Source organism: Cryptotermes secundus, unplaced genomic scaffold (genome assembly GCF_002891405.2).
Source record: "Cryptotermes secundus unplaced genomic scaffold, Csec_1.0 scaffold79, whole genome shotgun sequence".
Classification (NCBI taxonomy): Eukaryota; Metazoa; Arthropoda; class Insecta; order Blattodea; family Kalotermitidae; genus Cryptotermes; species Cryptotermes secundus.
The window spans coordinates 1899650-1913600 of NW_019741974.1; the positions used below are offsets into that span (position 1 = coordinate 1899650).

At 39.7% G+C, this 13951-nt stretch overlaps 1 protein-coding gene across 2 annotated transcripts in view; it reads left to right on the plus strand.

The window, feature by feature from the left end:
- The window catches only part of LOC111872819 (acyl-CoA Delta(11) desaturase), a 52454-nt gene that overhangs the window by 28544 nt on the left and 9959 nt on the right, over positions 1-13951 (plus strand). For both annotated transcript variants that reach the window (XM_023867011.2, XM_023867013.2), the window contains exons 2-4: positions 3521-3698; positions 7986-8116; positions 9386-9591. In XM_023867011.2, coding sequence (XP_023722779.1) covers positions 3533-3698; positions 7986-8116; positions 9386-9591 — 503 coding nt within the window. In that variant the 5' untranslated portion in view covers positions 3521-3532. The remainder of the gene's footprint in view (positions 1-3520; positions 3699-7985; positions 8117-9385; positions 9592-13951) is intronic.

The window sequence follows — 13951 nt, forward strand, 5'->3', positions numbered from 1 at the left end:
CCTCTATGATATTCTACCAGTCTCTATACCCTACCGATATTGATGCGTACCATCAGTCCCGACCGAGCCAGCGAGTTCGGCCTCTACTGGCTTGGCGGTATCTATAATGCTTCCCCCCTCTATCAGAGGCATTAGAGACTACTGTTGGGCGGGAAACGTCCTTGAATTTGGCTCAGTGACCTCCTTTGGAGATATGAGGTTCTTTTACGTGCCGTAAAGCTACGACACGGGACACACGGCTTAAAGTCCCTCCCGGAGGACTTGTTCCCTGAATTTTTCCGCCCTTAAAAATTCCACGACCTCCGCCGGGTTTGAACCCGCGTACCACGAGTCATGAGGTGGGAACGTTACCTCTAGACTACGGAGGCCGCTTTACTCCCCCTAACATTTAGTTCATTATGAGCATAATATAAAAACAATATCCTTAATAAAATCATAAAGTAGGATCATCCACGAAAATGTTTTTAAAACTTCCCTAAACATTGGTACGTAAAAATCTATTGCATATTTTTTCCCTTATTTTTTTCCTTATTCCCTCGATATTGGATTTTTTCAATTGACCTAATCCTTCCAGCCGAACTATGGCCCTGGGGTCGACTCAGCCTCTAACAGAAATGAGTACCAGGAATATTCTTGGGAGTAAAGGGCGGCCGGCGCGTAGAACTGACAAACTTACCGCCATCTGTGAGCCGATTGTCTAGAGAAAATGTGGGATCCTCCACGTCTCACAACCCTATGGACCTTCACGACCTGTTACAGGGATAGTTTTACGTTTATCTTTTACCATTCCCCTGATATAATTATTTGTGGACCTCATAGGTGTTCTACAGGCTCAGTTTGGTAAATAATGTTCTAATAATTTTATTTTCAGTCGGGTCCTATCCAGGGGCACACCACGTTTTGATGACTACCACGAATTATATGATTCAACAAAAAAGACAATGTTCCCTGGCAAAGTTCAAGTAGAAACCAAGAACCAGATTTATATGAACAAAAAAATTAACTTGTGATTACATGGAGTAAATAATAGCTTCTTCTCAATTTTTTTTTTGGGGGGGGGGACATAACCGAAATACAGCCCTAGACACGCTACTGATTAACCTTCCATTTTGAAGCATTTTCTTTTCTTTAGTTTGCAAAAGCACAAAGACAGCTAAAGCGTTATTAACGCAAGTGGCAGACCTCTGTGACTGGAGAATGAACCAGGTGGAAAGTATTTACTATAATGGGCAAAACAGAACAAGATTGGAAATTCCTAATTTAATTTGGGGTACACATTTTCAAAACACGTTCCTTCTCATCTCACATATCCCACTGACCTTTGTGCTCATTCGTTGTAAAGACGGTAAATTGTTGCATTATGAGGCATTAATTTATTGCAGATTAAATTTCTTGTTGAAAATTAAACACTCTGCGCATATACGAATATGATGGTGCCCAGATTCAGAAATTTTATTCTAGTGTAAAAGGTAAAGGTAAAGTGTCTCTGTGCTTAACTAATAAGCACTTCGCCATGAAAGCGTGTGGGGGAGTGAATGTATAGATCCACATTTTCTTGACCTCGGCACTAGTTAGAGGTGAGTGGTCAGCTTCACGACCCGGCTGCTTTACCCCCTGAGAAAGAGCCCTGGTATCCATTGGATAGGAGGTTGGGTGAGCCCTAGAGCCGGTCTGGACGAAGTGGAGAAGCGAAAATTCTTGACCATACCAGGATTCGAACTCCGATCCCTCGGTCGCCCAGTCTCATGTATTTCATTAAAAAATTCAAAATAAGGCCATATAAAGTATTTCAAATAAAATTGCTTAATTAATTAAATCAATATTCTGTATCATGTATTCGTTTATTATACAGGTCACTTAAGAGTAAATCATTAAATCAGGTTTGGAGCTTTTTGCAATGTGATAGTTACATTGGACCAACGAAAGCAAAATTAAATAAGCTCAATATCTTGTAATGTATATGTTGCAGTAGAAGTAAATAATTAGTAATTATGAATAATAACCATTAATTGCATAGAATTACCAAAAAATGGTTTTAAATGTCACAAATCTTAACAATAATCACTCTTACCGGTAATTGATATAAGGTATTTTATCATGCAACAGCTGATGGATTACACGTCCTTATATTTCGCTTTTTAAATATGTTTTTTATATAAAAACGACTATTTTTATGGCAGAAAAAAGTATCTTACATAAATAAAACAAAATATGATTAGCTTATTTGTCTTTCGCGTTATAGCGTATGATATTGTCCCACGACCTGAGGACTTACAAGGACAATGTTTTCAAACTTTTCGTTAAAGTTTAAAACTTATATGGGGTTACCAACCTATGCTTTCAAAGAATAGTGCTTACTGGCAACACAAACAGAAATATAGATTATTACTATTATTATTATTATTATTATTACTAACACACATTGGTAATTGTGAATAATAACCGGTAATTATTCATAATTTCCGTAAAAGTAATTATTATCACGAGATTTACGAGATCGTACCACCTTTACCATTGTTTTTGGTAACTCAGTATAATTACTGGTCATTATTCATATTTTCCAGTTTATTCAAATTTACGGTGACATACACACTAATTTAATTTAAATTCATTGAATGTCATCAGAAATGAAATCTGTGGACAGACAAAGGGACACGACCTCCTCTATTTCTTTTTATTTTGTGCAAATAATATATCAGGAACCAGATAAAAATCTATGCCACCAAACCTGCCGCTTGCTTTGGCGCCTTTTAAGGAACGTCTAAGTAAAGCAAGGCATTAGTGCCACTCTTAACATAAGCCGATTGCTGTGAATTAGCTCATGTGAACAGGAACAAAGTGCTTCAGGATTACTGTCAATGTATTTTATTGCAGGTGCAAGTGTTCTGAGCCTACCTTCCATCTGCTGTAATAATACACGAAAAAGAAAGTAGTTACTATAGGATTCTGACGATGGTGTATAACACACAGAGATATTGAGTTTTCGGTCTTTATATCCATCGTCCTGGTTCTTTTAAGATAACTAAGAAAAACACGATGTTTCGGAAACTGGATCTTTTTCCGTCCTCAGGTGACGGAAAAATACCTATTCTGTTGGATCCATTAGAAAGAACTAGCCTCAATCACTGGACCAGTGGTTCCCGAAACGTCGTGTGCTTCTTAGTTATCTTAAAAGAACCAGGACGATGGATAAAGTCCGAAAACCCAGTATCTCTGTGTGTTATACACCGTCCAGTGATTGAGGCTAGTTCTTTCTAATGGATCCAACAGAATAGGTATTTTTCCGTCACCTGAGGACGGAAAAAGATCCAGTTTCCGAAACATCGTGTTTTTCTTAGTTATCTTAAAAAACCATGACGATGGATAAAGTCTGAAAACCCAATATCTCTGTGGGAAAAAGAAAGTCGCATGACAACTAATGAAAAAAGGCTTGAATGCAAGTCAGGCACTTGATGTCAAAAGCAACCAAATTAATCTGATGAAAGTGACATAATGATAGAGCCTTGGTGCTTTATTGTAGTGACGTAAGACAATGGCTAGTGGAGAGGACAACAAAGACACAACCAGGGACACTGAACCCCACCCCTCTCGGGAGATGAACTGGCCGATTGTGCTGTATTACATCCACCTCCACATGGGAGCTGTGGTTGGAATCAACTACATCTTCACAGAAGCACGAGTTATCACAACCCTTTTTGGTAAGATTATAACATTTTTCTTTAATTAACACAAATTCGCGCTAGATATTTTAGTGTATGCACAAAACAATTTGTAGAATCTCGGCGAGCCACACAGCCTAGCAGTTCTGTCTATGAAAAATTGTTCTCTCCTCTATCTGGCAACAAATTTATGGGTTTTAATCTGTCAGGAGTATCCATATATGAAACTGGTTTAATAGGAAGCTGTCTGAAGTATGTTTTCTGTAATTCATTAGGTCCCTTCATAGAAAGCCATCCTAAGCATTCAGACTAATGCAATCCAAAGATCCATTAAAGCAATATAAATATGCAGTAAGTGCCCGCATTGCTCACGCTGATCCCACGTATGCAACATTCCTCTGACTGACAATGCTAAATTCCACCTACCCTCTAGCAGAAAGAACAAATCTAGGTGAAATATGATGGAAAATATCGAAACCTTATTTCTGAATAATTCAAAATAAATAAATTATGTTCAAATCAAAATACAAATAAGAAAGGATCCATAAAAATTCTGTGTCATTTTTACACATAGCTGTTGGCACAGAAAAAGTTAAGTGTCTTGCGCCACCGAAGTTTTTCCCATCAACCACTCTAGAAAACCAACAGTTGAACCTGGGGTGCTGTGCATAGACTTAAGTTATCAGCCACTTGAATATTTATGATATCCGGAAAGTAAAGATACAAGTCCAGTATTATTTTTTTATTGCTAGTGGGGTGGGACTAAGTCCCTTGTACTGCGGCCACTTCTGGCCTATTATACCAGCCCAAGATGACAGGTGAGGGTGATTTGGGAGCAATTGGTGGAATGAAGATTGGCAGGGGAAACCGAAGTACTCGGAGAAAACATGCCTCAGCGCCAATTTCTCCTCCACAAATCCCACTTGACCAGACCCGGGATCGAAACCGAGCCGCCGCGATGGGAAGCCGGCGACTAACCGCTTCAGGTATGGCGCGACCCTTACAAGTCCAGTAAAAATGCGAAGGAAATTATTTTTCCGGAAATGGCAGTGCTGCCGTGTGAGATGGGAACCCTTTGAGAGGTCGGAGTTCCCTGGCCACAGTCACGGCAACATTGTGCTCGCAGTGTGTGTTTAAAATGGCCGTGTCGGTTCAAAAACCCGCCAAATGAGTGGCTCTTGCAGTAATTTGATTTCTTCAAGCGAAAGGAGGAAGTGCTGCTGAAATTCATCGCCAACTTGTTTCTGTTTACGGCGAAGATGTTATGAACAGGCAAAATGTGGCATGTGGTAAAATGGTGTCGTGAATTTGAAGCGGAAAGAAGTGACGTTCATGATGAAATAAGGAGTGGAAGGCCATCCGTTGTCACTGATGAAATCACCCCCCCCCAAAAAAGAAACTATTGAAAATGTTCGTGCTAACAGACTTTTAACCATCGATGAACTTCACCAACAATGTCCAGAAGTGTCAAGAACTGTTCTCCATGGCTAAGAGAGCAGGCGGGAGATTTCTGCGACGCTGGAATGAAAAAAAAAAAACCTCGATTTCAGGGTCACTAAGTACATTGCAATCCATGGTAACTATGTTAAAAAGTAAATAAAGGTGTGTTGTAAAAGTGACACAAGTGAATAAAAAAAAGTGCTTTATAAACATTTTCTGGACTTTGTATCTTTAGTTTCCGGATGTCTTTTCTATAAGAATCTTGGTTGTCATTGTGCATCCCCTGTAATGAGCACTGAGGTTTGTCCTTTGTCAAAGGGCTATAAATATTTAAAGATTACTGTATTTTCAATGTGACAGATATACAATACACTTTACAATATATGGACTGTAGGACGATTGTCAGGGGAGATAGGATGGTGAGTTGGTACTTCAGTATTTTCCAATAAAACTGGTTATTAGGTAATTCTGTATTTCAGCATCCTGTTACACGTCTTTAATTAACGTCTATATATTTAGTCCATCAATAATGCAACAATCATTAAAATATTCACCATTCAACACTGGTGAAGCGACCGTTGCTAGGCAGTCGGTTGGTAAACATGTCCAACAATATAGGCTGTTTTCTGTGTGGTCCGCGAGAGGCCTATATAAAGGGTTCAATGCATTCAACTGTCGATTCCATTCACTCGATACAACTGAACTCGGCACTGCTAGACTTNGAATGCATTCGCCGAGACAGTGTCAGTTGAAGTCTAGCAGTGCCGAGTTCAGTTGTATCGAGTGGATGGAATCCACAGTTGAAATATAGCAGCCGCCGAAGACAGTTGAAGCCTGGAAGTGACTGCAGCAGGAGAAGTAACTGGGATACTGAAGTGTGGATAAAAGTGTGCAATAAATTCGCTAGATCCAAGACCGGCGTGAAGTCATTTGTCAAGTGACATAGCCAACATGCGACAACTGGTGTAACGGAAGTGGATCGAACTTAAAACACGAAAACACCACACGAAAAGAATGGAGTTACACAAACTGATGAAACTCCTACTGAAAAAAGATGGACGCCAACCAGGCAAAGACAGTTGCCGTTTTGCTAGCCATGCGAGAAGATAGAAAAGCTGGCCAGGCAAAGCGGACGCAGACAGAAAAGCCATCAAAGAAGAAATGAGAAGCGACCAAGAAGGCAAGAAGGCTGCCAGAGAAGAGATTGCCGCAAGAACGAAAGCCATGAGAGACAAGAGAATGGAAGCGGACAGGGGAACCGCGCGCGAAGAAGTCGAACCCTAAAGAGATATAAAGACGATGGGCTGCCAAGAGATGGACGCACGTCCGGAAGAGAAGAAGCCGACCTCAGTGGACACGGAACCTGAGGCGGTCCAAAAAGAAGAGGTACCCGTACAAGACGCCACAGTGACGCCGGTCGGAGAACCGAAGAAGAGGCGTAGGGACCGAAACCGACGAAAGATAAAGCAACGGACCCAGAGTCAGAATGGGTGCCGAAAGACTTACTGCCGCCGGCATGATGACACACCGTGAAAAAGTTGCACGACGCAAAAAAATCGTCAGAAGAAACTGGTTCAGGAACAACGTAGTGAGAGGATCCTTGAGAGGACAGATGTTTGGGAGGAGACGTCAGCCGCAACTGCAGCGCAGCAAGGGCATATGAAACCGAGACACAGAGGAACCGCTACATCTGGGGAAGAAGAGGACAACCACGGACGGCATCCGGGAGTGGAGGCCAGGAGAGCGAACACTTCTGGGAGGCGGAAGAACGCTCAAGAGACAAATACCCGAGTTGTCGCGTGTTGGCTGTGTGACGCGACAAATAATTTTACGTCGGCCTTGGATCTAGCGAATTTATTGCACACTTTTATCCACAGTTACATAACTCACAACTTCAGTATTCTAATTACTTCTCCTGCTGTAGTCACTACCAGGCTTCAACTGTCTTCGGCGCCGGCTGCTACATTTCAATTGTCACTGAAAACTGTCTCGATTCCGTTCACTCGATACAACTGAACTCGACACTGCTAGAGTTCAACTGACTCTGTCTCGGCGACTGCGTTCCAGCCGTTTATATAGGCTTCTCGCGGACCACACAGAAAGCAGCCTATATTGTAGGACATGTTTACCAACCGATTACCTAGCAACGGTCGCTACATGAACTCCCCTGTTGCTTGACGTCACAGCCTAGCGGGGAGGGGTGTTTACCGAACGTGCCAGTGACGGGCTGGGTGGGATTATGTGACGTCACTCGCACTTCCTGTTGCGCCACCCAAGCTTTTACAGAGTTGTCGCCTGGCAACGCGCCGATACAATCCGCAACTCTCCTGTTGCGCGCGTACACCGAGGTTTCTGCGGCTCAGTAGTTCCTGCATAGAGCCAATACGCCACAGTATTTTAAGAAGCACTATGTAAACATGGGCCACAACACCCAGTATTGCCTCAGTTTTTATACTTCAGCTTTCCACTATGGAGCCCAGTGCTTGGATCCTACATATGAGATATGTGGTGGACAAAGTGTCACTGGCTGAGGTTTTTCTTAGAGTGCTTCTATTTTCTTCTTCCCAACATTATTCTACCAATTACCCACATTAATCTTTTCCTAAGATGTGCAGTTAGCCCAGCTAGCTAGCAAGTATCTCATTGTAATCTTTCACCAAACATCGCATTGAGCTCAAAATAAAACAAATAACTACCAGCTTTCCATTAAAAAATGATGAAAAGTGTTAAAATTCCTCTAACATAAAAATTATAAAGATTCCACAGACACTACAGATTTTATCTCAAGCTGCCAGTATTTGGAATGACTTTTATATGCAGATCTTTGGATATATGTGTATGCACAAAATCCATCCTGCACTCATAATGTTTGTTCACATTCTGCAGCAATACTCATCGGATCGCTGTCAGTATTAGGAGCAACAGCAGGGGCACATAGATTATGGGCTCATCGCTCTTATACAGCCAATACATCTTTAAAGGTGTTGCTAATGATTTGTCAGACCATGCTGGGTCAGGTTAGTAAGCCCACAGATATCTTTACTTGGCAGTAAGGCACGCTGTTTGATTCATAACTTATTCACAAGCATAAAAATTATGCAAAGATATTTGAATTCTGTTTCATTGTCAGAATAAATATCAGACACCGCCTCTCATTAAGTAGCTGTGTTCAGTACTCTTAGTTCTTGGAATTATTATGAATGCATGAGATTATGTAACATTTGTTGGTACCTGTCACATACAAGCAGTCTGTTCACATGGACATTGCCGGGATTTTCTACAATGGGGACAGCCAGAAAATGTGGTAATAAACTTATATTTAAGTTGTGTAAAAATATTTTTATGCAACACTCTAGGGTATTGAAGACCAGAGAATAAAATTTCAAAACAATTTTAAGTTTTGGTATTAATATTTATTTCCTTATGTATATGTTGCTGTCTTTATCACCAGAATAACGGGCAAAGATAGCTAACAGATCCTTTGAAAATGTGGCACAGTTCAAATATTTGGGAACGACAGTAACAAATCAAAATTTGATTCCGGCGGAAATTAAGAGCAGATTGAATTCGGATAACGCTTGCTACCATTCAGTTCAGAAAATGTTGTCTTAATGTCTGCCATTTAAAAACGTAAACATTAGACTATACAAAACTATAATTTTGCCTGTGAATCTGTATGGGTGTGAAACTTGGTCTCTGACATTAAGGGAGGAACATAGACTGAGGGTGTTTGAGAACAAAGTGATAGGGAGAATATTAGGATTGAAGAGAGATGAAGTGACAGGAGGTTGGAGAAAACTGCATAATGAGGAGCTTCATAACTTGTACTCTTCTCCAAGTATAATTTGAATGATCAAGTGAAGGATCAAGAAGGTTTGAGCTCCATGAAGTTAGTATTTATTTCCTTCTTATTTAAATTTAAATATTTTCCCTAAAAAAATACAGGGGGGAGGTTCTGATGCTTGACTTTCTTCTCTTCTCTCTCTCCCAGAATTTATGTTTGTTTATAATCATAAATATAATTAAAATAATTCAATAAGAATAACAATAAATAAAGTGAAGCAGAGGGAGTTAAATTAAAAGTGAACCAACAAGTATACACCTATGGTCACCACACAGATATGAATAATATATTCAGTTATTAAACCTAATATGTTTAGTGTTTTGTTATGTTGAAATAGTTTAGACTTTATTACGTATCTTTTAGTAATTCACAGTACAAATTCAGTGCATATATAATGTATTCTTAAATACCTTCATTTTAATTAGCACTTGATGTGTTACAGTGCACCATATATGAATGGGTTCTGGACCACCGTTTCCATCACAGATACTTTGGCACAGATCTTGATCCATATAACAATAAACATGGATTCATAAATGCACACATAATGTCCAACTTAAAGAAATGGAATCCTGATTTTCAGCGCCTTGCTGCTACTATTGATATGTCTGACATTGAAGCTGATCCCGTTGTCATGTTCCAAAAAAGGTAATCTGAACAGTGGCGTTTATCAGCAATGAATCCTTCTATAGAATTCAAATCATGTAGCAATGTAACAACAAAATCTGGAAGATAGTAACAGAACAGTAATCACTCTCATTTCTCATGGTTGTGCATGCATGAAGCTAAGAAATGTTGTGGTGAAGTTACACAGGGTCCAGGCCGCTCCATAACTCAAGCGGTTAGTCGCTGGCTTCCAACCACAGCAGCCTGCGTTCGATCCCGGGTCTGAACAAGTGGAATTTGTGGTGGACGAAGTGGCTCTGGGGCAGGTTTTCTCCGAGTACTTCGGTTTCCCCTGTCAATCTTCATTCCACCAATTGCTCCACAATCACCCTCACCTATCATCTGGGGCTGGTACAATAGGCCAGAAGTGGTGTCAGTACAAGGGACTTAGTCCCACCTCACTAGAAATAACAAAAAAAAAAAATACAGTGTACACAGTTGATTCCAGGCAAAACGTTATTTCTTTTATTGAATGGAAATAATATATATTTTTTTAAATTCCTGCAATTTCAGTGGTCTAGTGGCACAGTACTAGCCAGACCAGAGCATTTGCTGTCAGTTTATGAATGAACAGTAACATATCCACAAAGCTTTACTTTGGGGAAGGAGTTAAATTCTTGCATCCTAATTTAAATGGCAAATATGTTTATATAGCTAGAAGACTAAGACTGCATGGAACATCCATTTGCCTCTGTACTCTACTCATGAATTAGGCTCAGGATGAAGAGACAAGGTGTTAGTATGAAGTAGAACATGCTAATTTTCTTATTATTTTATTTGTTATTGGATACCAATCATTATGGAAACAGGCTGAGCTTTTTCATTACGATGAATTATGTCTTAGCTCCACAATTAATCTACGATATAATTAAATCTGAATTGCATTAAATTCTTAATCGATGAGAAGTAGAACAGCATATTTCTTAATGGGTTTGGTGTCCATTAAGTAGCCATGCAAGGGACTCGATTTGGCATAAGCTCTTTTTTCATGGTAAATAAAATAAAAATAAAAATGAAGTACAACTTGCTGTTGATATAGGATATCACACATTGTAGATATACTATACTCCTTATCATGAAAACAGATTTGTAAGAATTATATAAAATCATTTACATCATGCTTACTTTCTTATTCCTTGGCTCTATGATCTTCAATAATGAAACCCTGTCTCCTTGATACCCATTCTTTCCTATTATTTGTCTTTTTACTGCGTCTCTTCAGGTTCATCTATTATGAATTACTCTAAACCTCCCAACCTCCTCGATCTGGACCTTCCCACTTTTCTTCCACCTTTGAGTTACTTTGGAGGATGTTCTTGTCTATGCTTTTTATCCAGATTGATTGCGTGCCTCAGCCACTCTAATCTTCTCCTTTTCATGACTGCTACAACATCAAGGGTTCTGTATAATTCTCTCAGTTCTTGGTTAGTTGTAATTCTCCAAACACCTTACTCAGTTATTGGGTTATATATCCGCCTCAAAATTTTCAACCCCCATGTATTTAACATAAAGTTATCCTTTTCAGATATGCATCGTATTTCTCATCCACCCATAACAGCTGGTTTTAGCATTGCTTGGTAGATTTTAATTTTGGTATGTTTATAATTATAGGCAAATTTTCCACAATTCTAGTCTTAAAACTATGCTGTAAACCATAATATCAATTGCCTGCAGCAACTGTTCAAAAAATTTCCATCAACTTCAAATTCTGTTTCAGGTTGGCTTATTCTCTCGTGCTCTTCATGTCCTTATTTTTGTTCTTGTTTATGTCTAGTCCAACCTTTAATGCTTCATTCTTCAACTGTGCCTATTCTTTTTCCACTGGTCTTACTGACCATCCATGTATCAAATGATCTAAATATGCTAAAAAGTATATTGTTCTGTCAAAAATGATCCCATTTCAGTTAATTTAAATATTTCTTACTGCTCTCTTGAACAGAATACTAAACAGAATTTTGGACAAGGCATCATTTTCTTTAAATCCTATTTTTACTTAAAATTGTTTGCAGTTTCCCGAGATTTTGGTTTTCAGTTGGTGTCTGTAAGGTTCATTTTCACCAGTATAACCAGTTCTTCAAGGACACCAACTTACTTAAAGTTTAAAAATAAATATTGTATAACAACTTTATCATAAGTTTCTTTAAATCTGAAACCAACAAATGCAAATCCAACCGAATTCATAGGCAATTTCTATTATTAATTTCAACGCCAAACGTGATGATCGTTACATGTTTAGCCTCTGCTAAAACCACACTAGTAGTGCCCTAAAATGTCATCCACTTATAAGGCTGTTATAAAGTTGTCCCTGTGTTTGACTAATTAAGTGTATGGGGGAGTGGATGTATAGATCCACATTTTCTTGACCTTGGCACCAGCTTGAGGTGAGTAGTCAGCTTCACACCCCTGCCGCTCTACCCCTGGGGAAAGAGTCCCGGAACTCATTGGCGAGGAGGCAAGGTGGGCCCCAGATCCTCTCGGGACGATGTGGAGAAGAGAAAATTCTTGACCCTACCGGGACTCGAACTCTGACCCCTCGGTCGTCCATCCCCTAGGCAGTCGCTATACCGACTGCGCTACCCCGGTTCACAGTCAGTCATTTATATAAAACAAGAAAAAAATATATAGCTTANCTTCACCTTTTATTGATCCTTTAATATATGGTTAACTCTTTGACACAACATTTCCTCATAAGTCTCTTGTTGCTGTTGTTATTATTAGCCGTTTTGTTCTAGTGGTGTAGGGACGTGCACACTTGTTGCATGTGTTGTAAAGCCTTTTTGACAAACAGAAATGTATTGTGTTGTGGGTCTTGAACTTTCGGATATCATATCAGCTCTCTGCAGATCGGCCGTAGAGAATATGCATATTATATTGAATCTGGGGAATTTACATTCAGTTGGGTGACCGTATTTATTGTCGCAGCGATGCGAAATTGTGCCGATGAAGAGCCTTCGTCCTCAACTCCTGACCTTCACCCTCCAAAATTGGTTTCTCCAGGAAGATCGCTTGTTTTGCATCCATTTATTGATGTCGATAAACATGAGGCGTTGTGTGTGCAGCTCAAGATTTTTCGTCTTAATGGTGTGTACGCACTTGATTTTATCAAATCTGTTGTGGGCACTGTAGACGAGTTGGGCGAGTATGTCGTTGAGCTTAAAAGCGACAATACAGCCAGGTCTTAAGACCAAAATAAAAAGACTTGCAAGGTTGAGTGCATATCCAGCTCAAGCAGCCCAAATTCCAACCCCAGGGTTCATCGTCCTTCCTACCAATTCTTCAATGCAACAAGGAAGTCACGGCTTCGTGTAATGTGGCATATCAGCAGAAATCTACCCCAGGTTATGGCGATGTTGTTAATTACGCAAGGCAGCCATGTACTACCAAGCCAGCTGATGAAAGTGTTCATGGTTCTGCTGACGATGGATTTATTTCCGTGACAGGCACGCGCAAAAACTACCGCGCTTTAAATAAGGCTACTAATTCAATTTCCGCGCTCTCTAAGAAATCGAGAATTATTATTGGGGTCAGAAATATTTCTACGATCCAAGTTATCACTAACGACGCTAAGAGTGAATCCTTATTTATTTCACGTTTCAGCCTCGACATAGCATCTGGCGATAATAAAAATTTCGTGAGGACCAGTTCACACTTTCTTCCTTGATCTGTTCTAGACTGAAATTTAATACCTGTGTCGCTTCTTACATCTAAGTTATCGAAGATTACTTTCTGTTTGTAAATAAAATAGGGGTATGGCCAAATGGTTGCTGCATCGATCCTATGACTGTTTAAAACCTATTCACATTTATTCATCAGAGGCCTCCAATAATTTAGTAACCAATAAATCAGCTGGAGGCAGAGCTCTTTCCATCGGTTGTAGTAGAGTGTGACTTGGAACTAAATGCAATTTTTTTCAAGAAATATATTTAATTTTACCTTCTCCACGTTGCTCAAACTGGCTCTGGGGCACACCCAGCCCCATATCCAATAGGTATTGTATGCTTTCCCCAGGGGTAAAGCGTCCTGGGCAAGAAGCTGATTACTCACCACAAACTAGTGCCGAGGTCAAGAAAACTTTGATCTACACATCCACTCCCCGATACATCTTCATAGCATACTGCTTAATTCGTTAAACACAGAGACAAGTTCACCTTTTTTTACCTTAATCATAAAATGTACTGCCTTATTGAAACCTGGCTAAATGATATAATATTTTCAAATATTTTCCTGACCTCTTTTCTGAATTTCGTGCTGGCAGGGGCTACACAAATTTAAGAGCAATTAGTAAAACTTGGGTATTAATTGCAGTTTACAAATCATTACACATTGTCAAGTGCAGAAATGA